The sequence below is a fragment of the Corylus avellana genome, chromosome ca1, assembly GCF_901000735.1.
Source record: "Corylus avellana chromosome ca1, CavTom2PMs-1.0".
NCBI lineage: Eukaryota > Viridiplantae > Streptophyta > Magnoliopsida > Fagales > Betulaceae > Corylus > Corylus avellana.
In genome coordinates this window covers 45,066,049-45,093,079 of record NC_081541.1, presented here as the reverse complement: position 1 = coordinate 45,093,079, position 27,031 = coordinate 45,066,049, and the positions used below count along the sequence as shown (strand labels likewise).

At 33.4% G+C, this 27,031-nt stretch overlaps 1 protein-coding gene across 3 annotated transcripts; it reads right to left on the bottom strand.

Moving 5' to 3' along the window:
- Nucleotides 1–4,971: 4,971 nt before the first annotated feature.
- Nucleotides 4,972–9,752, bottom strand: LOC132176274 (zinc finger CCCH domain-containing protein 53). Of its 3 annotated transcripts, none has more exons than XM_059588437.1 (10): nt 9,319–9,752; nt 7,793–8,979; nt 7,532–7,723; nt 7,260–7,439; nt 7,073–7,167; nt 6,711–6,962; nt 6,464–6,617; nt 6,078–6,293; nt 5,923–6,003; nt 4,972–5,777 (listed from the first exon to the last, which is right to left on the bottom strand). In XM_059588437.1, exons 2-9 carry the CDS (start codon nt 8,785–8,787, stop codon nt 5,937–5,939), a joined length of 2,151 nt encoding a protein of 716 aa, XP_059444420.1. In that variant the 5' UTR covers nt 8,788–8,979; nt 9,319–9,752; the 3' UTR covers nt 4,972–5,777; nt 5,923–5,936. The 3 variants fall into 3 exon arrangements, with proteins under 3 accessions (XP_059444420.1, XP_059444435.1, XP_059444428.1); XM_059588452.1 differs by having other exon boundaries at nt 7,532–7,711; XM_059588445.1 differs by having other exon boundaries at nt 7,532–7,714; nt 9,319–9,751.
- Between the last annotated feature and the right edge of the window lie 17,279 nt (nt 9,753–27,031).

The following is a 27,031-nucleotide window of genomic DNA, read 5'->3' as shown; positions in this document are numbered from 1 at the left end:
TTTTTTCTTTTTTCTTTTTTCTTTTTTCATAAATGCATTTTTGTTGCCTTCGATTTGAAATTTCGACAAATAGTTTATGAATTTTATAAAGTGATTAATTGCTCCCTAAGTAAGAAAAAAATGATTCCTACCAACATTGTCAAAATCTGTTAACATATCACGGCAACAATGTGTCACGTCAGCACTAATCGTAGTATCACACATGTTATTTATAATAAATTAAATACATATTTTTTCTTTAAAAAAAAAAAACAAAAGTCTCCTACTCTGCTCCACCGTTCAAACCGACCCGCCGTCCACTTTAACAGAACCAAACATATATACGCATGTCAACACAACAGTCTACAACACAGTTGTTGGCTGTTTGTTTTGAACGGCGTGCCGCGTGGATACTGTGTCCCTTGAAGACGAAAGGCTTGAAAATAGTTGTTTGCCAAGAAAGAAACATTGTGAAGGAAAATTGGATCATGCAAAGTCAGTTTGATTGGGTGAAAGCCAGGTGTAGTACTCTGCACTTAGTTTATATATTATTCTAACAAATAACTATTGAATTAAATTGGCGTGATATATATTTTTGGTAGAATTCACCTCTTAAAAATTGACTTATAAAAAAAGTGTTTAAGAGTTTAACATATCACCATGCTCCGCTGCTGATGTCCACAGCGGCTTACTCTATCGACTGTACACTAACCCGATAGTAACCATTTTATTTTTGCGGCTTCACTTATCTAGCAGAATTCAATGTCAATGCATATATAATACCAAAACATTTTAATACAGCCTGTAGGCCAGTCACCAACTCCATGACTCGACTATAAAACCGCAACTCATTCAATTCCATACTCAATAAACTGTGTCTGATCCCATATTCGACGAGGTAACTGGCTCCGATACTAAATGATATAAACTTGAGATAAAATTAACCCTTGAAAACAATATTTCTTACAAGTTTATACAAAATGAATTAAATAGTCCGCAATAGTGGTAAGTTGGTAGCATCAAACATTTTGAGAAGACTAATGCTACAAATTATTCTTTTATCTTACAACCATTTCACCTTGTTGACCCAGTAATAGTAATTAGCTTTTCGAATTTTTTTTTTTTTTAATAAAGATTAATCTAAGGGGATTTGGGTTACATACTGTTATTAAAATAACAGCATGTATACTGTAGTTTAATCAACGGTCAAGATTAAATTTCTTAAAATCTCTCTTCATTTTCTCTTTCCTATTAAAAGCTTCTAAAAATAAGTTAATTTTAACTTATATAAAAATAAAAAATTGCTAGCTAGCAAGCCTGAAGGTGGCCGAAACAACCCCAAATGCAGATATGTAATTTGCAACTAATATATAGAAAACAATAAAATAGAAAAGATGCCATGTGACTAGAAATAAGATCATCCATGATCCATGTACAAAACAAGAAAGCTTGGTTTACTGTTCTTCCAATGGAATTTGCTTGAAAAAAATTCTGGATTAAATAATTGATATTACAAAAAAGTCTATGAACTTGCACTCAATTGATGTTTTCTTCATAGTTTTGATGATTGTAGACTTTGTAGTATCCCATCCTGGCCTATCAGATGATTTTGTGGCTGTATTGGGTCATTAACAAGCTGTCTGGTATAACTCTTCAACGCAGAAGTGATTACTTACAAATAATAGAGTACCCTTTATCCATTATACACCAAATAATAATTTGGATAATCTCTAAGATGATGATCAAGAAAGAAAAGATTGAGACATCTTAAGCCCAAGTGGAAGACCCACTTGACTAATCCTTGGGATTCATGGCTTCTTTTATTTGCTACTTTTGATGCTAATTAGTACTAATAAGATTGTTGGAAATTAATCTTATTAGTACTACTTCGTATCAGAAGTAGGTTGTCCCCCTCTTCGGCTTTTTCTCTTAACGAATTATTCAATCAAATATTTTCATAATACTGTAAATCACATTTTTATCTTACAATTATCCTACAATGCTAATGTGACAGTCTCAATCAACTCATGGATCAGTCATTGTTTTAAAAAAAAAAAAAAATCAAGGGCTAGATAGAACTACTAAGTTAGCATTGGCTTTTGTAATGACCGCATAAACAATAATTAATCTTCCATTTTATCTTATAATAGTCGTACTTTTGGTGGTATATTTCGGAACTAATTCTTTTTAAAACGATAACACATACATGATTAGTGCTTTCCTTTCCATCGTTACATTTAAAATAGACCCTAGTGAGGATGGAAGCAAGAAGCACAAGTGGGCTGATTCCTCATATGCATCTTCTTTGCAACTTGTCTACAAAAAATGAAATAAAAAATAAAAAATAAAAATAAAAAAGCCCATACAGTCTCTCGAAAACCACATTGCTCATTGTAAGAAGGGCTTCGAAAAACCATTAGAAATGGTCAATAATACGTCTAGACCTTAATGGACCAACATCAATGGGCTCTCAAGTCCTCATGTTCCCCTCTTTCCTAATGCTAAATCTCATTTTTATTCTATAATTATTTCACAACGCTGACGTAACAATTTAAATTAACTTTTGAATTAATTATCGCTAAAAAAAAAAATCAAAAATTAAAAGTTGATTGAGACAAATTAATATTGTAAAATAATTTTAAGACGAAAATATAATTTCTAACGTAATTCAAATCAAAATAACCAAGAAAAAGGAATCAAATCAAACCTAGGATTCCTTTTGCCAAGTAGCTTTACGTATAGTAAGGTGGGAATGATTGATTCAACCAAAGGAAGAAGCAGAAAACAAGGATTTAGGAAAACGTCAATTCCTTAGGACAGTACATGGAAACAAAATAACAAATATTCCAAAGGAGCCTAACAGTCTGATTTATCCTCATTTAATAAGAGTTAAATTGATTTTATATATATATATATGAAAAATTTATGAGAAAAATTCACTTTACTCCCCTGAAATTTTAGAAAATTTTCAATTCGAACCCCAATGTTTAAAAATTAGCAATGTACCCCCTTAATGTTTCAAAAATTTTCAATTCAAACCCTCCGTCTCTAATTTTCGTCTAATTGGACGAAAATCATCTCACGTGCGTCTCAAATGGGATTTTGATGCCCTTTATTCCAATTTTGCCCTCATTAAAACCTATGAAATTATGTAATTACCCTCAATTTTATAGGTTTTAATAGGGGTAATTACATAATTTCATAAGTTTTAATGAGGACAAAATTGGAATAGAGAGCATCAAAATTTCACGTGAGACGCACATGAGATGATTTTCATCAAATTAGACGGAAATTAGTAACGAAGGGTCTGAATTGAAAATTTTTGAAACATTAGGGGGATATATTGCCATTTTTTAAACATTTGGGTTTGAATTGAAAAAATCCTGAAACTTCAGGGGGGTAAAGTGAATTTAATCCAAAATTTATTTATGAAACAAATATATACATTTGCAAGCAGAATCTAGAGATGTAATTAATTTATCCAGCCAAAAATGCCACAATTTCAATTAATATTGATTTAGTCCCAATCTAGTTTTATATCAGACAAATTTTGAAAATCTCTTAATTCAATATTTATATTATCATATGTTCTTAAATCATGTGATTCTCACCTACATTTTTAATAGATATCCTCCTACCGATTCTCTCATGCAATTTAAAAAAGCTGTAGTATACTCTCATGTGGTTTATGTTACGACTGTAAGGTTTAAGGATTTAAAATCGAACAATCTTAAAGCTTTTGGATCAATGGTTTTTTTTTTTTTTTTTTTTTATAACACTTTTGGACCGATGGTTATATTCTTAACAATTATTATCCGAGTAGGTTAGTCCTCACGAGTTTAAGTCGCGAAGGAAGTGATCTATAAGGTAAGACTAAAAAGTCTTTGTATTATGCATCATGAACATAATTCAATGAATATCGACAAGTTCGTTAAATGAAACCGCAAAAAAGAGAAATGATTACCATTGAACCAGTGTCCATAAACGTTGAACCATGAACAATTAGTATCATAGCATTCCCTAGCGTCACAACCTAGTAAATATGCCTATATAACCCATTTTAAGGAGCATTTAGTACTATTATTTTGATGAACTTAAGGACCATTTACTTTGATGGAAAACTTAATTGCTTAAAATCATGAGCAAGTTCATGCATTTTGTTGTTTTTCAAAACCCTACCCATGAATGCCATTTTTGTCTCCTCCACAAATACCCAGAACCGTATGCCATTGTAATACCAATGCGGACAAGCACAAGTCTCCATCAACTTAGACAGTGATTATCTCTATGCAGAAAACCTAGGGCCACGATTGCAAAACACCAATGATGACTTTCCAAGAAACCAAACAGGGGCTCGAGAAAACCACTCCTTCCTCCCTTCACTCACTTTCAAGGAAACACCGCCTGGTCTCCCATCCATTACGGCTCTCCCTACGTGTCAAATACCACCAATTTGACGGCTTGTACTTATCCACAGCTGCGCACCCTGTTCCTCTTTTTTCCCACTTCTTTACCTTTCCCCACAAACTCCAATGTTTAGCAGTTAAAATATATGGAAAGAATAGAAAAAAATCACCATCCACCCCACTGTCAAATTTTTTGTCCCACATCGAAAAGATTCTTCAATCAACCCGTGCACTTTTGTCATACGTGTGGGCATCTACATCTGCTTTCAGATTTGTGCATGTCCTTTCCTGTCAAGGAGGGAAAGGAAAAGCTAGGCATATATATACATGTATATATATATATATATATATCACTCACATGGGTGGGTTTGGGTGGATAGGACCCACACAACCTGGCATCCTATAAATTAGTAGGACCTACATGCAGTAGTTGGACCCACATGCAGTGTCAGCAGCTCCCCATGTGATATTGTGCCTGGTGGCCCTCCTTCTTTCCCCTCCAATAATGGCAAAATTAAAGACAGACCCCACTAATAATGAAAGAGCCAAAAAGAAAAAGAAAAAATAACAATGGTAAAATAAAGGGTGGTAACAAAGAGACAAATTCTTCTTGTAATCAACAGGCAATGAACTCGTAAGAGAGGTGAAAGAGATGGACAAATTAGGACTAAAAACTCATATCACTTTTTCTTTCTGATTTTCTTTCCAAATCTCTCTTTTCTGTCTGGTAATCTAAGGGGTTGATACTGTGTATAACAACTAGTACTACAAATAAAGAGTAATACATAAAATGGTAGAGATTTTCCACATTTGTACTTGTTATAGTCTTGAAACAGCAATGGGCTGATTGTTTCTTTTCCTTCCTCTCCTTCAGCAATCAACCCTTTTCCAACTCTAATTTTACCCTTTATGGGGGGGGCTATCAATCAGGCTTGTAGTTATATTCGCTTTTACCTCTTTTACCTCTGCTTCTCTGGCTTCTTGCTTCTGCTGTACAAAGATTTGATTACACCCTAAAAACAGACTATGAGACTAGACTAGATTTGGGATTTGTTTCTGCTAGGGAAACAATGGAAGGGGAGAGAAATTACAGTGCCAGAAGTTACTAATACACATGGACGCTGTGATTCTGTCTATGTTCTTTCTTTTTTTACCTGTGGTTCAACTTCAACTACAGAAAATAAGAGATGAAAATAGTACAACAACAACAACAACAAAGAAAGGAATGGGTGACCCACTTCCTTTACTGCCTTTTACGTATGCATTTTGTATGGTAGTAAGTAGTATAGTATTGATGACGATGATGATGGCAGTGAGTGGTGATGGCGGTGGATTCTCTACAGACCTTTGTTTGATATGAGGGGGTTTGTTTGGTTATACTTCTCAACCTTCCTGCAACAGCCAAAACAAAAGAAAACAAACCAAAACCAACTTCATTTAGAATACAAAATCACATTGTTATTATTATCATTTGCATGCTGAAGAAAACAAATAAATCATGCACTCTAGATAAGAAAAGAATCCTAAGTTCATTTACCTGACCATAGGAAGCTAAATTCCAATAGGTCCTCCGGTGGTGCCGGCATACATTCCAATGGCTCCATGGCCGGAGGAGAACCTGAAATGAAACCCCATTTTAAATTTACAGACATTATGCAGAATAGTAGAGTTGATGGCAATGAATGGGAATACCTTGGAATTTGGCAGTTAAAAGATTTGAAGGCTGCCATATCCAGTGTAGAAGAGGCAGGGAGTATTGATGAAGTAGCCAATTTATTGTTAGTACATGGAGCTGAACCATCTGGGGCATTGCCCTCGCTAGATCCATTGGCAAAGGCAGACATGAATTCTGCACCCGCTTTGGTTGGAGATGCAAAGGGACTATCAGGCAGGTTGTGCTCCAACAAACTGCACACAATTATGATATAAACAATTGAAATTGGAGAACCCAAATTGGGAAGTACATAAAAATTCTTACCATGTCTAAAATAGAAATGTAATACAGATCTAAGAAACAAAAAAGTGTTTTTTACTAATCTGGGGCCTTTCTTTTAGCCTTAATGAGAAAAGCTCCATACCATTCTTGTAAATCACTTTCTTCATGAGGGGGACTATGCTTTCCATTGGCATTCTCACCATTATCAGTCAATTCTTTGCCAGCAACAGTGACTATCACTGTCTGTTGCAACTGCAGCTGATCTGTACAAGCAGCTGCAGCACTAGGAGAATTCTCTGCAACAAATTAACAATTGCAATCCTGAAAACTTCATTCTAATTCTTCGAAATGTAAGCTTAGCAATAGAGCATTTTAGAGTAAAGATGTACCTTCCAGTGCTTCTGGGCTGCTCTGCAATGAAGAAAGAACAAGATTTTGACTAAACGGGCTTGGAGACTGGGTAGGGGACGGAACGGGGCTGCCGGCAGAGAGTGCGCGATGGTGCTGATGCTTCTTCATATCAAGAAGCTGCAAACCCATTAACCTTCTACTTTGAAGTTCAATGGCTTGCTGCAAGTCAGCTTGTTCCTCCAACTTCCTCCTCCACAGCATGTCTTGCGTATTGTAAAACATTCTTGCTCCTTTAAATTAAGCATTCAAATAGAGAACCAGTAAGTTGAAATTTAGGTATATCTAGGATTCACGTGTGAAAGAAACAATGGGAATGCGACGAAGATGATAGTTTGCTTACCGAGCTGAAGATCATACGGGTCTCTAGAATCAACTCCAGTAGGAGTGCCACATGGTGAGAACTCTCCCCTCTCCACTTGTTGCTGCTGTTGCTTCCTGCAAACAACAAATTCAAAGCATGTAAAATTAACCAAAAATGCGCAGAGAAAGAAGCTAACAAAATGAGGCGAGTGAGAGAATGCCTGTACTTGTCTGGGACTTTTCCCTTCTCCTTGTAAGGCTTCACAAGCACACGAGCATCACAAACAAAATGAGGGTTCCCTTTGGCAAGAATGAGCTTCACAGTCTCCGGGTAAACAAAAGTAACAAAACCAAACATCCGCTTCTGCTGGTACGGGATTCTCACATCTTGAACAGGCCCATAAATGCTTCAAACAACAAAAAATAAATCAACCAATTCAGCAACACAACAACTCAAGCTTTATATGTCACGAAATAAGAAACAAACCCAATAGAGAACCTGAAATAATTTGAGACATCTTCTTCTCTGAAAGTGCTGTCAGCTGGGAAAGTCAAATAGATCTGCCTCGACGCCGGGTTCACCACTCCGGCACCGCCGTTCATCGAAAAATCGTTTCTTTCTAGCCGGGACCGCCCAAACTTGTGAATATCGTCACCCATCATTAGAGCCGCTGCCGCCCTGCTGCATGTACTAAAAAAACAATCAAAACAAGAACTATTCAAAAAACAAAACCCAATCAGAATCTAAAAGCTAGTATACCTGTGAGTATCATTTTGCTGCTGCTGCTGCTGCTGCAGGAGCATATTCATGCACTTTGGAGAGTAAGGAAAAGAAGCAGAGGCCATGAGCTGAGAAGCTGCAGCCAGTCTTTGTTGCTGAGCAGATTTAGATCTGAGAATTTCTTGGCACTGGTCCATCATATCAATCTTGTTGGGCGAACCAACCATTGCAGAAGCATCAACGGAATCTCCAATTCCTCCATGTAAGAACCTGCAGCTGGTTCCATTCTTGCAGTACCCTCTAGCAAAGTAGAGACAAGGTTTCCAGCCAAACCCAGAATTCGGGTCCTCTGTTCCCAAGCAGACATCGCTAACAGAGTAGCTTCTCCGGTGTACAGAGCCTCCCCAATAAGGAAAAAGCAGAGGGTCGCCACCAGCACCAGTTGGACTTGAAGATAAGTCTGATGGAGGGTAAAAAAAGTCTTGGTTTTTGGGGGAGCCATCGTTGAGGAAAGAGAGCTGGTCTTGGAGCTGAAAATCATCGATTACGTCGGTGGCTGCAGTTCCATAGAAGGGTAGAGAGCAAGCAGAAGTGTTCATTGAAGAGGAAAGAGCTAAATTGTTGGGACTAATCAAATCATCTGGATTTTGAAGCTCAGACAAAGCAGCCCAAGTAGCTGAAGTAGCAGAAGAAGAGGAAGAAGAAGAAGAAGAATGATTTGGGATGCTTAAAGGAGGAGGAAGATTAATCCCACCCAGAAGCCTGTTGGGAGAAGAAGTAGTCTGCCTGGAGAGAAAAGGAGATGGAGATGATGGAGTTGAAGGAGCAGACGGAGTGATCGAGGAAAGTCCCAAGTCTTTCCGGGCTTTGAGAATCACTGAGTGAACAAGAGCCTCAGGACCAAATGCTAATCTAATCATTTCCTTCTCACCATGGTCTTGAATGAGCAGAAGACCCATGATTTTGGATGCATTTTCAGGGTCTAAGTTTTGGATTCTTGAGAAGACAATTCTTGTAGCTTCGTAACCATCCATGGGTGGAAAAGGGTTGGTGCTAAAATTTCACACGGCAAACAAACCAACCAACCAACCCTCCCTCCTCAAGTTTAGTTCTTTTTGCTCTATCTCTCTCTGTCTGTACAAGTAAACTTTCTTTCTCAACCACACACAAACCCTACCTAACAACTTGTGAGGAACAGGACCAAAGTGTTTCTCTTTCTCTTATTCCTGCAAAGCACCAACAAAGAAAAGGAAAAGAAAAAGAAAGTTGAGTGTTAAAAAGGAGTATTCCCGTGTGGTTTGATTAAAAGGAGACTAGAAGATGATGCTGAGAGTTGCCTTTGTTAAAAGGAAAAGGAAAAAAAACCAAACCCAAAAAAATTAAAAAAAAAATGAATACATGGCAGTTGAATTTCTCTAAAAAGAAACCATAAGAGCAAAAGTTTGCAGGAACAAAAGTTGCAAGAAATAGCAACAAAGTGAGTATATATATAACTCTTCCTTTTCTCTCTTCTTTTTTCCAAATCAAAATTGAAAAACCAGCTGTGGCATGAGAATACGACTTACCCATGAAAGGTCTTCTTCTTGTTGCTCTTTGTTACTACCACTCTCTTTCTCTTCAAACATAAGATAATAATAATAATAATAATAGTCAAACTTTACTACAAAAGCCAAACCACCGCCTTGTTTCTAGGCCGGTTGCAGAGGCTAGCTAGTTGCAGCAGCAGTAGCACAGAAATCATCAATTTCCTTCACTGCTGATGGCTAACGCTTTCTGGGGTTCTGAGCAAGCGCGCAGTGAAGCTGAGAGCTACCTTAGATTTTCTCCTCTCTCTCTCTCTCTCTCTAAAACACCCACACTCTCCCTCTCTCTCTCTCTCTCTTCTTTGAAAGTATAAAACAAAGACGGGTAGGAGTGGCAGTGAGTAAGAGAGAGAGTGTGTTTGTGTTGTGGCCTGTGCTTTGAGTGGATCCAGATCTGTGCTTCAAATAGTGCACGTTCTCACTTGCCCCTAGCCTCTGACACTGTCTATTTAAAACTGTGAACACTTTTTTTTCTGCATTTTTTTTCTTCTTTCCCAACCGAGTGGATATATTTATTATATATATAAATATAATCAAGACCAGCCTCTCTGCAATTTATGTGTATCACACGGTCCAATTGGAATCATGATGAAGAGTTTATGGGGCCCAGCTGATATAGAGGGTGGGAAATTGGCTCATCATGTGTTGTTGTGGGAGAGTCAATGCCTCTCCAATGAAATTCTCACCCTAAAAGAGAATTCCATTTGCTTTTCTTTTTCTTTTTCTGCAGAAGAAAAAGAAAATGCTGCTCCATCTCATGAGCACATCATTTGGGATAGTTTTTGGTCATGCCCCACCAGCATATGCTCTCCTCTCTTTGCTGCTACATGGGGCTCTTCCTCATTCCCTTAAAAATAATTGTTATTATGATGAAGATTATGATATACTATAATGTCTAATTATGTAAGAGAGAGAGAGAAAAGGAGGGAAAGATTTGTTCTTTTGATGGTAGAAAATTACAAAAGGTATGGGGATTTGTATAGGATAGGAGCATGGTTCTTGCATTTTTGCTTTCTCGGTTGTCGTTTTTAAGATGCCCCCCACAACTTGAATTCTCTCTCTCTCCCTCTTTTTCTCTCTCTCCAAACACTCAACTCAGGCTCTTGTTTACAGCACAGAGTTCAATCACTTTTCTTGATCTTTTTTATGGGTTTTTTTTTTTTTTTTTTTTTTTTCAAGATGAAATGTACAAAATAGAGAGAGGAATGAGTGGTTTCCTCTGGGTGGAGAGTAACAAAAGTAGTTGGAACTTAAAAAAAAGTATGGCTTTGATGAGAGAGGAGGAAACCATGGAGCTTCCACATGGGGTGTGGGCACTGCACTCTTAAAGCAGTGCATATCACTCCCTTTACAAATGAGCTATTGCTTATATATCATATGGAATGATATGGCATGTGATTAATTCTAATTTAAAATTTAAAAAACATTGACATTTGTCGTTAGAATATACAATTCAAATGTCTGTTTAATAGACTGAATTGAAAAAAAGGCCATTCCAATTTAAAGAAAATTTTTAACAACTTTCATCTTATCATCTCTAAAAGGTATCATTAACTTCCACTTCTAATTTGTAAGTCATAATTAGAAATACATTGCTCAAGCATTCTCTTTGGGTGCAAGTAAATGCATTGACCAATACCATTTTCGGCTACTCATGAAACAATAAGTAGGCTAATCAAGATGTTGAAAAACCCACAAAACCAATATGCTTACCCCTAAACCAACCAATATTGGTCTTTTTTTTTTGACAATTTGGTGTCCTTTTAGAATGTTAAGAAAACTTAAGCCGTTAATTGATTGACAATCTCATATTGTAAATGAGAAAATAACACTGATCAGAACTAAAATTTGAAATTAAGGACAAAATTAAAAGTAAAGATCTTTCAGGTAAAAAATTAATTTTGAAGGGTCAAACTTGACCATAAAAAATTGAGCGGTTCTACTCCTAACTAATCTCTAACATAAACATCACACAGACGGAACACAACAAAATAAGTAAAATGTAAATTAAACGAGTCATTGACCAATGATCTTAAAGAAATAAACGTACAAACAATTCAATTAATCAACCTTTCAACAATGCAAGTCAATTAATCATTTTCCAAAAATGAAGATTTGCATTCAATAGTATGAACAATCACACAATTGTCCAAATCGATTGATAAGCACCCATATGAGATACGACTTCATTCTCCAAGGGGGGTTTAGTTAAGTAGAGCGTGATAGTCACACGCTAAACAAGCGCGTACCAGTTGTCCATATGTGTTGGGCTCTCCTGTCTCCAAAATACTATGGCTTTTAGGTGGTCGGATCAGATATCAATTATCAAACTGTTCTTCTCTCTCTATCATTTCGGGGTGTATGCCAAAATGGAACAAGGTGGTGGCAATCAAAGCTTAATTGAAATTATTAGTCAAGAAATACTTTAAACACTGTTTATATGTCATTCTTATTAAATTTAACACTAGTTTTTTTTTCTTTTTTCTAATTTATTAAACTGTCATCTGTTTGATTCTCCCGAGCTCAATTACGTCATGGTGTAAACCGGGTATTTTATACCATTTAATAGGAAGCAAACACCTCAACTTGAAATACCAAAAAATAATAATTATTTACATTAAATAATTTTAGTTGTTTTGACAAAATACGCATTGATAAAATCACTGCAGCCATTGTCTTTGTTAATTTTGGAAATTTCGATATTGAGAGCTAGGAGGTGACTGAGGGTTTTAGTGATGGGTGTTGGGCTAAAACGAATAAAAAAAATCAATGTAATTGATTTGAATTAAAGATACAATGTTTCATTCTCATTGTATTTGATGATTGATGTGTCAAATTTCTATTGAATGCTATAAAAGGAGATTTTACACTACATCCTTAGATAATGGGCTCTCTTAAAAATTTGGTATACAAATACAGACTCAAATTTTCAGTAATTTGTTGCTCAGATTATTAGCAATTCAAACAGTAAATATAAACGGCCCACCTTCTTAAATAGATAATTGGGCAAGCCAAAATTTACTTCAACATGAGAACTCTAGATTAACTGCCTCATATTTACTATTCGATAACAATACATATAGTAAAATTGTTGGAAATTAATATATTATGGAAATTACATATTTTAAGGATAAACATGACTTTAATAGACTATATTAAAAATAAAAATAAAAAACAATTCATATCCAATTCCTTGCAAATTGGGTGGCATGGTATGGTTTGAAACCCATCTCAATCCTATTTTCTTCCAAAACGTCAGAATCCAAGGTGGGTGTATCATCAACAGAAACTCAAGCTCATGAGCTGACAAAAGTAAATATTTTACTTGTGATAAATCTGTTTCAGATCTGAAAAGGACTTGTAGTCATTGTTTATCTATAATTAATTTACAGTAACTGCGTTAAGTAAGGTAAAACTTACCATATTCTGCATTCAACAAGGCATTTTGCTGTAAAAAATATGCATCCAAAATCCAAATATTGTGGTTTAAGATAAAAGTGATATCTTATCCGTTTGTGATTCAAGAAAGTGTCATTGGACCCAACACATTTAATAATGTGTCAATATTTGTTAGAATAATGCTAAAAGCACATTTTTATTTGAGAATAACTTCAATTAGGTGTAATGTAAATTATGTATTTTGCACATTCCAGTAGAAAGTAGACACCCCAAGTTGAAACACCAAATAATTTTTCTTCTATTGACAAAATGCCCATTAATAAAACCATCGGAACCACTGTTTTTGTCGTTTTAGAGACTTCGGTATTGAGGGTTCAAAGGTGAGTGGACGTTGGGTTAGAATGAATGAAAAAATTCATAAGATTGATTTGAATTAAAGATACGGTGTTTTCATCTCCATTATATTTGATATTTTTACATAATGTATCAAATTTCTATCGAAGGCTGTAAATAGGGTTTTACACCACATCTTGATAGAATGAGTTATTTATTTATTTTATTTTATTATTATCTTATTTTGTTGATGTATGGTGTCAATCCACTTTTATTTTTATTTTTTTCTTTTATAAAGGCAGGATAAAAGTGTGATTTGTAGGTTTACTATGTTTGTTAATTGTTATACAATGATGGTAGGAAGAAGTTGATTTAAATGTACCTTTCTTACTTATGAAATGCTTAATAATAAATGAAATATCACTTTCTAAACTACCCGTTGACTGACTAAGTTTTCTCCATGTTAAACGAGAACAAAGAAAAATATTAATTTGCAATGGTTATCTCAACAGATGGTCCATATTGAATATTGATATCAACAGGTGAAATTTAAAAATAAACAAGAAAAGAGACGAAATGTTTTAAATTATAAATTATCTCAAAAGCTTAAATTAGTTAATATTTTAATTCTTTTTCTTACGCATAAGCTCGTTCAAACTTTCTCTCAACAAATGAAACTCAACATGTAAAATATTTTAATAGAAATGATAAGTAAACGTGGAGTTATGGTTCGATTTTTGTTATGATACTATGTTAAATTATCAGTTCTTCAAGCAACTTAAACTAATAAAAAATTGATGAATTTAATTTATTATTAATTAATTCTTTAACAAAAGAGAATAGTCCAAATGGCTCCTAATAATTATTCAAATGACTCCTAATTTTAGGTGTTAAAATGTTTGGCATACCTAGCCAGCCCAATAAGCATTGGGTTGGGTGGAAGATTAGGGTAAACCCTATCCATTGTTCAATTAGGTGCCTTTCGTTGGACACAAGATAAGGAGGAGGAAAAAAAAAGTGTCTTTGCACAAATGGGTTTCTTTTGGGAATATGATTTATTTTTTTTTCATTTTTTATTATTTATAGTACAGTTGAGATGACTTATTTTGTGGTTCAAATTAAATTTGATTGATCTAATTGTATACATATTATCATATCTTTTAAAATTATTAAATGACATGAAAGACACTATTAAATGGAATAAAACAAAATTTGAATACGAAAATTATTCATTTTCATTTCACTTGAACTTGATAGGTATGTCTTTTCCATGGATGTGTGATAAGCACCGAATGTTGCACATTCAAGTCCCCTAATTTGCATATGTTAATTCCTTAGTATTGTTATTTGTTTAATTTTTGTTTAATTTTTGTGTTTCAAGTTTTATTTGGCAAACCATTGAAAATCGGGTTTAAAAGGCAGAAGCTGGAGGCATTTTGGCCTCAGGATCGAGTGCACATCTGTAGAACCGAGTGCACACCTGCGTTCGCGCGCACATTAGCTAAGCTCGAGCGCACATCCGTAGGATCGAATGCACATGGCCCTAGAATGCGCAGACATGTGTTTTGACAACTTGAAATTAGGTTTTTAGTTATAGCCTTATCCTATGGGATTCGTCCTATTGCGAGTGGTTATTTTATTATTGATATTTTTTGTCACAAAAATACCACATCAATGTGTCAAGTCATTTAAATTTAATAATCTGTAAAAATAAAAATAAAAAACGCAAATGACATTGTAGTATTTCTTACAATCTTTAATATATATTAAAAAAAATTCAACAGGTTAATTTTTCTGCGTTTTTTTCTTTTTGTTTTTGCCAAAAAAAAAATAAAATGATGACATGTTATGAACCAAAAAATATAGATTATTATGTTGATGAAGGGGTGTTAAACGAGCAAGCCATTCGCGAGCAAGCTCGAGATCGGCTCGTATAAGCTTGGCTCGATTATTAAATGAGACGTTTTGTGAACACAAATACTGGTTCGAATATTAAACAAATCAAACTCGGTTCGACTCGGTTAGACTTGTGAGCAACGTGTATAAGGCTCAAATTGGTAGTTGTTCACATAGTTGCTCATATTAATATTAAAAATTGATGATTTTTTTTTTTTTTCTTCATAATAGCATCATTTTATTATAAAAGGATGTATATCCTTTCTCTTTGAAACTAAGTGCCTTGTTGTCTTGACTAAAGCTCCATACTCGGCTAACTAGGCTAAACAAATGCTCATATGCAAGCTAGCTTCTTGAGCCGTTTAAGAGTACTTGAAATTTAAATTTATAATAAAAAAATAAATTAAATATAAGAACCTGGGGCGGCTCGGTTCGGCTCGGCTTGACTTATTATGAACTCGAGCTCGGGTTCGATTTTTTTGTTCGTCTTTAAGCTCGGCCCGAGCTCGAGTTCGAGTAAAATTTAAACGAGCCGAGCTCAAACAATGAAAGATCACTCAAGCTCAGCTCGTTTATACCCTTAGCTGATCCCTGATCACAAAAAAATACCACGATTCCTCTACTTTATGTTATCTCAAATCCATTATCTTCATGTTACTAACTTTAGTATCGAAGGTGATGTCTTCGCCCTCACACTCTTTGTGCTCCACCATGACATGTTTACTATCTTGCAAGGTTCTAACTACCGTGAGTATCATCTGCATTATACATCATTTAAACCTTTTGAGAATAACACTAGGTAGTTAGAACACTGGGTAGTTAGAACAAAAAAAAAGGGGGGGGGGGCAGGTGGTTTGATGACTTTTGGACCTTTTGGTGAGATTGGAGATTTGATTTGTCTTATTCCTAGCCCGTTTACTCACAAGTGTGTGTTGAAGTCAATTTATATTCACAGTTGAAGCTCCGTTGTGCAAATGAAACATCTCATAATGATGAGAGGGGCATGGCTTTGCACATATTATTCTATTGTCATAGAAGACACCATAATTCAATATTTATGACCAAAAATCAAATTCTTCTTAAGCATACCATATAAATTTTCTAAAAGGTTTTCTTTTTGGTGTGATGCTTTATGGCATGCACATAATTTTATAATAAAACGAGTACTACATGAAATTTATATAAATAATTAAATTACTTTTATATTACAACTTTTATATAAATTCATCAAAAAGCAACGTGACAGTTTATTGGACACTTATCACTTTAATCATTAAATAACTAAATTTATGTGCAAATTTCGTAACTTAATTCTTTCTCCATAAAGACACAGCCACTTGAATGAATTTATAAAAAAAAAATTATAGTAAAAGCTGTATTTTTTTTTTTATTAAATTGATCTCGCATTCATATCATTAATGAGAAAAAAACTTGACCAATGCGTTTAGATAATACGTTGAGGGTTTTAAAGCGCATCCTTTGCTAGCTTATGAGCTGCACCATCCACTTCTCTTCTAATTGTCGTTCGGAATTCAACACCATTCTCACATTGTCAATTAATTGGCCATAACGAGACCCATTTTTGTTTTCCGTTCATAAAAGGATGTAATTTTTTTTTTTAAAAAAAAAATTAATTAATTAATTAATTATCTCTTCATTGATATATAACAATTAAATTAGGCAAAATACTTCATATAATGCTAAAGATACAATTTGAAATCTTCACAACTTAAACATTATCTATAACATACTCAATAGCCTCTTGAACTATTATAAAACAATATCTATGAAAAGTCACCGTCCCAATCAATTTCAAATTTACATCAAATTTAAAAAAATTACATCTCTATCCGCTGCCAGGTCATTGATTGCCTAACTATAAAAGGCTGTAATTTCAAAGTATGATAGATTGCACTTTATTGAGCCTCAAGGCCTACCCCACTTAGCCTATATACCCAAGCTTAATTAACGGAGCAAAGATTTGGGGACATGAATTTGTTGCAATTGCCTAGTCTACTCTCTACTCTTGATTGTTACATTCTCAAGTGATTGCTCAACTGTCATTATTAAATTATTGAATAACTACGACTTTTATACACGGCTCTTATTCTTTGCCAGCTACCCATTTTGGAAGTCAATTTCAATTTTACATTCTCATCTCTGCATTGCATCTCTCTAAACTCTAAAGGGGTAACTTTTGGTAATATATTATATTTTTAAAATTATTAATTATTCCAAAAAAAAAAAAAAAAAGTAGGTCGTAAAGAATAGTCGATTTAGGCCTATTTGGTAAAATTTTTACGACAGTTAATTGGGAGGCATTTGGATCCCCTCTAGTCCATTTGATTCTTGTTAAAGAAGGGGCAAAATTGTCCAAAAAGTTTTTTTTGACAATAATGCCCCTATGCTAAAAAGAACTGGTTCCTCTCCAGTCCATTTAGATAACTTTTAGTATTATATTATATTTTAAAAATTATTAATTATTCAAAAAAAAAAAAAAAGTACACAGGTCATAAAAAATACTTGATTTAGGCCTGTTTGGTAAAATTTTTACAACAATTGGGAGGCATTTGGATCCCTTCCGGTCTATTTGATTCTTGTTAAAGAAGGGGCAAAATTGTCCAAAAATTTTTTTTTGGACAATTTTACTTCTATGCTAAAAAGAACTGGTTCCCCTATGAGCCAAATGAATTGGAGAGGATTCCAGTTCCAACTGCCATACATCAAAAGAGAAGCAAATGGTGTAGTACTGCAATTCCTTACAATATCAATGCTAAATCCACCTATTTCGTTTTATGCTGAGATTATTTCCTTTACTTCAAAGTCATGAAACTCACATCAATGTGAATGCTACTGAACTATTTGTTTGGAATCAATTTCATTTTTTTTATAGGATAAAAAAAAAAGGAAAAAAAAAAAAATACTCCTCCAAACTACTACCCATTTTTCATTTACGTATCTAAAGGGTCTAAACTACTCAAGTCTAAATATATCATTTAGATACGTCAAATTACCATATCTTTTGTCAAAAAAGCATACCCATTAGCATCATATGTTAAAATTGATGAAAAAGTGGTCACGTGCACATGACCACTTTGACGAAATTCTTTTCGCGATACCCCCACTTTTGACCATTGAAATACCATAATTGCCCCCTTTATAATTATTAAAAAGTAAAATACTTACCCAAAAAAAAAATGGCTTAACAAACCATAGGGGTAAAACCACCCGCTTTGGATTTTAGAACATGGCCGAGCCACTCCAATATTTTCATTCATTTTAATGCTGACAGAAAGGTTTTTTAGTTAAAAGATAGTAATTTGACGTATCAAAGTGTTATACTTAGTAATTTAGAAGCGCAAATGAAAAATAGATAATAATTTGGAGGGCTAAAGATGGCCAATCCAATTAAGGTAATTTTTCTTGTGAAGGCAGAGGATTTCCTCTAACAAACCAAAGTCCAAGAGAATCAGAATACATGTCACAAACAAGATCGTGATTCTGCAACCACAAAGACTAGAACCCCTGAACATATGGTTGGCAATGCAAGTATGTTAGGAAATTTACAGAATTATAATGGAGATGAAAATGTTATGGTTGGAAATGGAGAGGTTCTCCAAATCACCCATGTCGGAGAAATAAATATTAGTTGATTATGATCTACATCAATTAACTGTCTACATTGCTAGCAATTTCGGCAGTTATTTGCAAGAGATCCTGTATGGTTTAACATATATAGTTTTAGGGGAAACTATATTTACCTCCACCAACTACCATCATTTTTGCATTGTCGGGTTACAATGTCTCATTCTGCGATTCAAAATGACAAAAATACATTTTAGAAGATGAAAACCGACTTCTCCTTAGGTTAGAGGACGGTAATAGTAGATTTGAGAGGACATTGTAAAAGAAATGAGAGTTCGAGGACGGTAAATATAATTAACCCTATTTTTTTATATCATACTATATCGCTTAATACATCCATTTCTTTTTTTTTTTTTAAAAAAAAAAAAAACTCCATCTCTTGTTAAAGTTCCAACATTTCTGGAAAAGAATTTAGAAGACTTCTTTCACTTTCCATATAACAACTCGCAATAAAAAGATAATTTCCAAATAGAATTTAAAATATTTCTTTCACTTTCCTCAAATCCAAACACAAAGATCCACTCTAATTTTCTTTTATATGTAGGAATTAATTTATCCATCGTGCCTAGTGGTGGCCCGCAAATGACGTGGAACAAAAATGACAAAAAAAAAAAAACCAAAGAGACTGGTCTTCGACTTAGAAATTCCACCCTCTCTCTCTCTCTCTCTCTCTCTCAACAAAGAAAAAGGAAAATAATAATTGTAATATATTAGCAAGAAATTAAATAGTATTTCTTTAAAGTATAGTCCTGCGACCCCACTCTAATGACCTAATTGAATTTAATTATTATAGTAACTATCATTTGTTTAAGATAACTAGTGGGCTACAAAATACAAATTGCCTAGTTTCTTGGACTATACGCATATCATCAGACAATAATACAAGAGTAATTAATTGATATAATATAAAATTATACCAAAATTCAAATATTTAAATTTCTATTAGTGCTGTTGATTCAACGGTTTGAAAATGTACGATTTGAAAATAAAAATTTCAAAACAATTGATTTCTTAAAATGCAGTTCGACATTTGGTCTTTAAAACTGCACTTTAGTGAGCTTTTTAAAATACACCCATTTGCATGCGTCGTGAAAACGTGAAATTTTTCATGTTTTCGTACCGTCATTTTTTTTTTTTATCAAACGCACTTTCAAACATGCCATGTTTTTGCGATTTTATTTAAAAGCTACTCAATACACTGCATCAAAATATCTATCTCTAAACATAATCGTCAATTCACCATTTGTTTTAAAAACTTAAGTAGATTAGAAATAGTAAATTAGAAAATTTTCACTTACCACCCATGATATTTCATTACTTTAAAAAATATTAATTTAAGGTTACCATCTTTCAGAAGTATGTAATGTCAAACATCTCATAAAAATTCAGCATTAAATCAAACGGTTGAGGAGTAAAATCCTCAAAATACCTCAAAGATGTTTATAAAATTACAAAAATACATTGAATTTGGAAGAACTATTTTGAAAATTTTGATGTACTCGTAACTCGTAAGCAACAAGATTCGGACTCACGACTTTTTGCTCTGAATCCGATATCAACAAACCTAAACTTTTGAGAGAGATAAAGGATGATTCAACAATAATTTAAAATCATAGGATATGAAAGAATGATGTTTTGAGACTTTTACAAGAGAAGCATGCAGAACAGAACTGTTTGACAAGCATGCGTATGTGTGGGTGTGTGAGACACAGAGAAAGAAAGAAAGGGAGAAAGGGAGAAAGGGAGTTTGAGAAATGAGATGCAGCCGCCGTATATGTCAAAGAGAGTGGAGCTTATCATTTTGCTTTGTCGTTTGCGGGTACAACGTCTTCTTCAGCTTCAAAGCAAAACAACTTTATATTGAAGCAGGACTTGTATTTATTTGTATATATATATATATACCTTCAAAGCTCAGCTCAGAGAGAGAGAGAGAGAAGAGAGTCTCCAATAAATGGCACAATCAAGTGGCCCGCATGATTGAATCATCCTCTTCTACCTTGGCCTACCTTCTGATCACCCCTCTTTAATCATATGCAGGAGGGAAAGACTTTCTTTTGCTTGTCTCGGCACGCCTAGGCGGAACTAGAAATTTTTTTTTCGTGAATTTGAATCTACATATATAGTTTTTTTTTTTTAAGTGTATTCGTGTTAATTTCATGTAAAGTTGTATGTCATGCATAACTTGTTAATTGTATATAAAAGTTACATCTCTATAAAATGGTCCTTAAAAAGAACTTCTTGTTCAAATGCAAAAGTTTTTCTAGTTTGCTATAGACATCTAGCCATTTAGGTGAAGAAAAAGTCATCATTGACGGGCTACAATCTAAAAGTATAAGAGAAAGCCTGCATACTATCCTTAAACTATCACCCGATTGATAATGTCTATATAAACTTTCAATTTAGATAATATCCTCCAAAACTACAAAAAAAATTGTTACTGTACCACCCAATGACGAAAATACCCTTAATAAATTTAATAAATTTTGTTTTTGTTTTCAATTTTATTATTGTATTTTTATTTTATTGAAAAATATTTAGGGTTATTTTTGTCTTTTTGCTAGCTTTGAGAGATATTTATGGAGGACATTGTTACAATTGAAAATTTAAAGAAGATATTATGAATTGAATGATAGTTTGAGGAAGTATGTGAAATTTTTTCTTTATATATATATATATATATATATATATATATTTTAAAGTTTGTTTTTTAGAGTTGCTAAAGACCCCACTATATTAGTGAATTAAGAGGGTTTTCTTTGCTGGTTGTGTCAGATTAAGTGAGGTTTTCTTGATGTGTATATGAATATGATTTTTGTGTGAACAAGTGGCCAATAATTATAGGGCTTTTAATATCATGACAGGAATAAATCACTCTCAGGTGAAGTAAAGAGTGTATGACCTCATGGTATTGATGTTGTGATGTACATCACGTATGTAAAAAAGTAGTCCTGTTCTTATGTATATATGTTTTAAAATGTTTTATATATATAGGACCCTTTCATGTACTTCCAATTGAGATGTGTATATGTCAACTTGCTCAAATTGACAGCTACTGCATATTATGGAAAATATGTCAGCGTTCCGTTCACATTCGGCTCATCAAATTATTATTATTTTTTTAATTTTAACTAAAAAATTACTTTTTAATTTTAATTAAATATTATTATTATTATTATTATTTTTTCAAAATAGTTACATCTCACTTTCTATTTTAGCTACCACTTTTATTATTTGTTCTCAAAGTTTTCTTTAATGAAAGGCGAGAGTCCAATGCTCACAAGATTTAATGAGCGCTTATGTTAAAGTATATAGCCGGATGCGAATGATTTTTCATCCAAATTTGTTTGACAGCTAGTCAAAGCAAACAGTGTGTAAATGCTCTTTGCTTTTTCCTTCTCTCTTTTGTTTTCTCTTTTCAAATTGAAAACATTACCAAACAACCTAAAATACAAACGTTTTTCACATTTATTACACCGCAGAACATTTTTTTCAAACAAAAAGTTCCCTCTAAAAAATATAGAGAAAGAAGCTAAGACTCTACAACAACAGGGTGACATGTCTCTCCTTCATCCATGTTTTCATTTTTCTTATCACCTTTTACAAACAGGAATTGGCTGCTGGATTTGGGACAGTGACTTGTCTGTCTTAGACTCTAGCTAGTTGAGTTTTCATCCATTAATCCATGGTCAAGTGACTCCACTTTTTGGATTAGTGTCTTTTTTATTATTATTATTTTTTTTTAATTTTTTTAATTTATTATTATTATTATTATTATTATTATTATTATTATTATTATTATGTTTTAATTTTTTATATAAACAAAGATATTAAGCAGAATAATAAACCTGAGGAGGCAACCACCAATGGAAACGACAATAATTAGAAGCCAATCTTGAAAATTAGAAGAAAGACCTTTGCAAACGAACTTTCTCATCAATTTCAAGGAAATAGCTCCAAAATATATAGTTAAAGCACAATAATCACGCTCCTTAATCTTGACGTCAGATATCTAATTAATTAAACGGAGATTAATCGATCATTGGAAAAAAAAAAAAAAATCTTTAAGATTTGTTTATGGTTTTAGCTATATATATATATATATATAAAAGGGAGGAGAATTTGAACTAGTAACCTTTACTTTATGAGATGTACTTTTCAGTCGATTAAGTTATCCCTTGGGCACATCTCTAAATTTTGTGTTGAACCATGTAAAGTATTTTGGGTAGTACAACTTTTACTATAATTTCTTTACAAATTTATGTGTAAATTCACATAAAACTTGATAAATAAATTTAATTGTTTAGTGATTAACATATCAAGTACTATATAGACTATTACGTCAATTTGTTAGAAATTTGTATAAAACCCGTAGTTATGATTCATGCTCCTTTAGGTTCTTTAAATTCTGGCATAGCCACCGAAACCATTGCAGTCAATTCAATATTAAATTACTCCAAAAGAATTACCCTAATCATTATTCCCTTACAAATACCACCACCATTAGCCAAAAAGAAAAAGAAAAAGAACAACATATACATGCATGCCAATATGATGTTCTTGATACCAAACCCAAACTGGTCTCATTGTTTTTTGTTTTCAAATGATGATCATGGACACTTGATAAGGAAAGAAGGCAAATTTACTTATTAATAACAAGAATATGAACATAAAGCAATCAACAATGAGGCCGGCTAGCTTCTCTATTATTTTGAAGGAAAAACCAAAAAATTATTAAAAGAAAAGAGAGAGAGAGAGAGAGAGAGAGAGAGAAATAAAAAGAAAAAGGAAAAAGGAAGTGGCTGATCAGGTCGTCATCTACTTATATAAACTCAAAGATGTGAAAGAGATTATTAGTAAAATAATGATAAGCTGGAGGAAAGGTGAAAAGGAAAATCCACCTAAATGTAATATATATGCATGCAAAAACCCATTTTATGTCGCTTTAGAGTGGATTTACTTTTGATTAGTGCTATTAAATCTGATTTTTGACTCTTAACTACACTTCTTCATTCATCGTTGACGCAGCCTGCTGTCAATTTTTTTTTTCTTTAATATAAAAGCATATATAGTGGTTAATTATTGGCTTATTGCAGTGCTAATGGAGAGTTGGTGGTCGAAGGTGAATATAATATACACCTCTCCCTTTTTTCTTTTCATTTTTTTTTTTTTTTATTAACAAAGAACACAAACTTTTCTAGTACTGTTAATCACCTATTGCTCTAAAAAAGTACTCATCCCAGAAGTGAATTCCAAGATGTATGCAAAAGTAAATTTTTGGACAGTCAGACCGGACGACAGGTCATCTGTAAGACAAGAAGATCGAAAATTATAGGAGTGACGTCAGCTGCTGGCCAACGAAAAAGTCTTTGATGCTTAAGTCAATAAATTTGAAGATAAAAAAAACTCTTATCCATTTAGGACTCTTAAGCTTTTTAAGTAGAGCTTTATGCTAATTAGGCCCAAGACTTTGAACCTTAAGCTTGTTTATGATATCATCTATTCCCTTCAACATATATAGTCCTGAGGCCTAAAGTAGAAGTACTTTTAAGCACCTTGATCTGCTTTGTTTTGGTGCAACAAAAGGGAAATTTACCCCTTTTCATGTAGAATTTACTATTTTCTTCAAACCGTTTGCAACTTAGTTCACCTCAAATTTTTATACACGAACAAATTCTGAGCAGAGCTATCCTTTATCCATACATTAATTTGGCCAATAATGTTGAGAATATTATATCCACTTATTAGTTGAGGTGACCCAAGAAACTAGTGTTTAGAAAGATGATGATAAACTAAAATAATAAGCTTTCCAATCAATAATAAAAAGAACTCTCAAACAAAATTAGCAAATTTTTTTTTTGTGAAAAATGACCATTCACTCCACCGCATACGACATAACACCTTCGTCTCCTATTGGAAAGATAAATTATAAAGGAGTTTATAGGTATTAACTCCTACATTGCTTTCTTATTAAGTGAGACTGTGCTTTATAAGTGATTCTGATGAATTCTAATTGAAACTCGACTAATATCTTTAGAGTTATAACTCAATATGATTAACGCTTTTTCTAAAATGTTACACGTAAAAACCCTAAAGTTGGGGTAGAAAGTGAGAAGGTTGGAATTAGTGTGGGGAAAGCAGAAAACACGGGGAGAGGACAAAGTGAAATAAGGGCTAGATAGGAAACCCATGTGGCTCTATGTTCCAAGAACTGTCTTGCCTGAATTTGTATGGGGCAAACAATAGCATGATTGAGCCATATGGGTCCTATGGAGAGAGAGATGTGGCTTTCGTGGATGTGACAAAGCACTGTTTCCTTGTCTACTTATATACACTCTTCTTGGTCTACTTGCTAACTCTCAAGTGTTACTAAATCATGGGTGTTTTTCTCAGACATTTTTGTTTGTTAATGACAGGTGAGATGGATATTATCTAACAATATCAGACAAGATCGCTTTGCCACTCAATAAAAAACATGCATTATTTGTCACAAAGAAGGACAATAAATATATAACTAAAATTGAAACAGAAAATAAATCATGCAATACTGCTTCAATCTCTCTCTTCTTTTTTATTTTTTATTTTTTATTTTTTTAAGTCTTTTTGTTTTTGTTGGGTTATGGGCCGGCAAGCCCACGTGATCCATATGCCAAGCCCAGGATCAACTCATTGATTCAAAAATACTTTACATGGGTAACAAGAAATCAACTTCCAAACTAGTATTGCAAGTAAGCCGCTATATATAGAAGGTGCAACCATTTTGCATCTCAAAACTCTTTACCTAATCAATTTATTGCTTCACTTCTCCAAATATTTTGCTGACTTAAATCATCAAGTTCGACCACCCGCGAAACCTTCATTGTTTTTCCAATTATTTTCATTTTTTTTTTAGTAATTTTTAGAGGCATTTTGGAAACTTTTAAGGAAAAAAAATTCATGTGTGGTTCACGTGACACATTTTCCATCTAATTCGACAAAAAATGAAATGGGTGTTAACAATAACGAAGCGGTATTTAGAGGTGTCGAGTGTTATGGAAACTTTAAGTCAAAAAAATTCATGTGTGGTGCACATGACACATTTTCCATCTAATTCGATACAAAATGAAATGGGTGTTAACTATAACAAAGCGGTATTTAGAGGGGTCGAGTGTTACTTTTTAAAGTTTTAAAGTTAAAAAAGTTATAAGTGAGAGAGAACTATATATATAGAACGTAAGATATGGGGTCACATCATTGGGCCTTCAAGTTTAGTTGGCGTCTTCTAGGTATGTCTTGGATCCAGAGTTTATTGGTTGCAAGTTGGATCTCGGCTGAACTTTAGGCCCAAATATTTGGATGAGTTCTTGTTTGCCGTTTTGAAAACATTTTCAGTACATTTTTCTCAAAATTATAAATAAAATAATTCAAAATATATATATACTTTTCAGGAATAACCCATCAAAAATCATTGTCCGTATAGTTTTGTCTTTATTATCTACCTTAATAAATAAGAACTGCCTATAAAAGGGGAGCTAGGTTACATTTTGTAAGCAGAAGAATTAAATAAAATTATAAAAAAGAAGAAGCAAGGTTTTCTCCTGCCCTAAACAGAGACTAAGGTTTTCTCCAACCTTAAGTGGAGAGTTTGTATTTATTAATCGGTATCTCTTATCCTAAACCGTGACTATGTTTTCTCTTACCCTAAATGGAGACCGAGTTAATTAGTACCAATTGGTGTTTATCCGTTATTCCAGTTAAATATTTGACGTGTTTTTGGGTTTCATACATGAAGAAAATTATTAAAGTATTAATTAGATGGTTAAATTCATTATTTCTTATAAACTTAAACTTTTGTGCGAATTCGACTAGAAACCAACTCAGTGATATTTATCATCCATACCCTAAATATGCATCTAGTTATTGAAGATGGATTCTTACAGCTCCATACTCTTTGTAACACACAGGTTTTGGTTGGTTTTTTAGGACTTTTGCAGGTTAAGTCTATTTCTAATGCAATTGAGAATCTCTTGCAACCACACTTTCTGGTCCCCTTCTATCTCCAGAGTAAGTTCCTGGAATTGAAAAGGTACCAATCATATCACTAAAGATGCTATCAATAATCTGTCTTTTTCACAAGAATTCTTCTTGTAGATCAACGGCAATTGTAAGTTCCAGCTTAGAGTTTCTTTTCTCCATGCCTTAAAAGTCCAAGTTGGTCGACACCTCAAAAAGTTAGTCTCATATTGACCTCCAATTACAATTTGACTAGTCTATTTATAACATATATAACTAGTGTTTTTTCTATGTCGTTACACTAGCAAAAATATGTCATAAAAACCCATTTTGTAGAAAAAATTCGTTTGTTAATACTTTTTAAGCGATTTTTTTTTTTCTTTTTCTTTTTTGGAAAAAGTGTTATAATATGACATAAAAGTAAAACTAGTTT

Bases quoted from the DNA above. Each gene is read 5' to 3' on its own strand.
- LOC132176274 (XM_059588437.1), bottom strand. From the start codon at position 8,787: ATGGATGGTTACGAAGCTACAAGAATTGTCTTCTCAAGAATCCAAAAC. The intron at 6,963-7,072 runs GTAAGCAAACTA...CTTAATTTAAAG, and splicing joins CCCGTATGATCTTCAGCTCG to GAGCAAGAATGTTTTACAAT. The intron at 6,294-6,463 runs GTATGGAGCTTT...AATTGTGTGCAG, and splicing joins GAAAGTGATTTACAAGAATG to TTTGTTGGAGCACAACCTGC.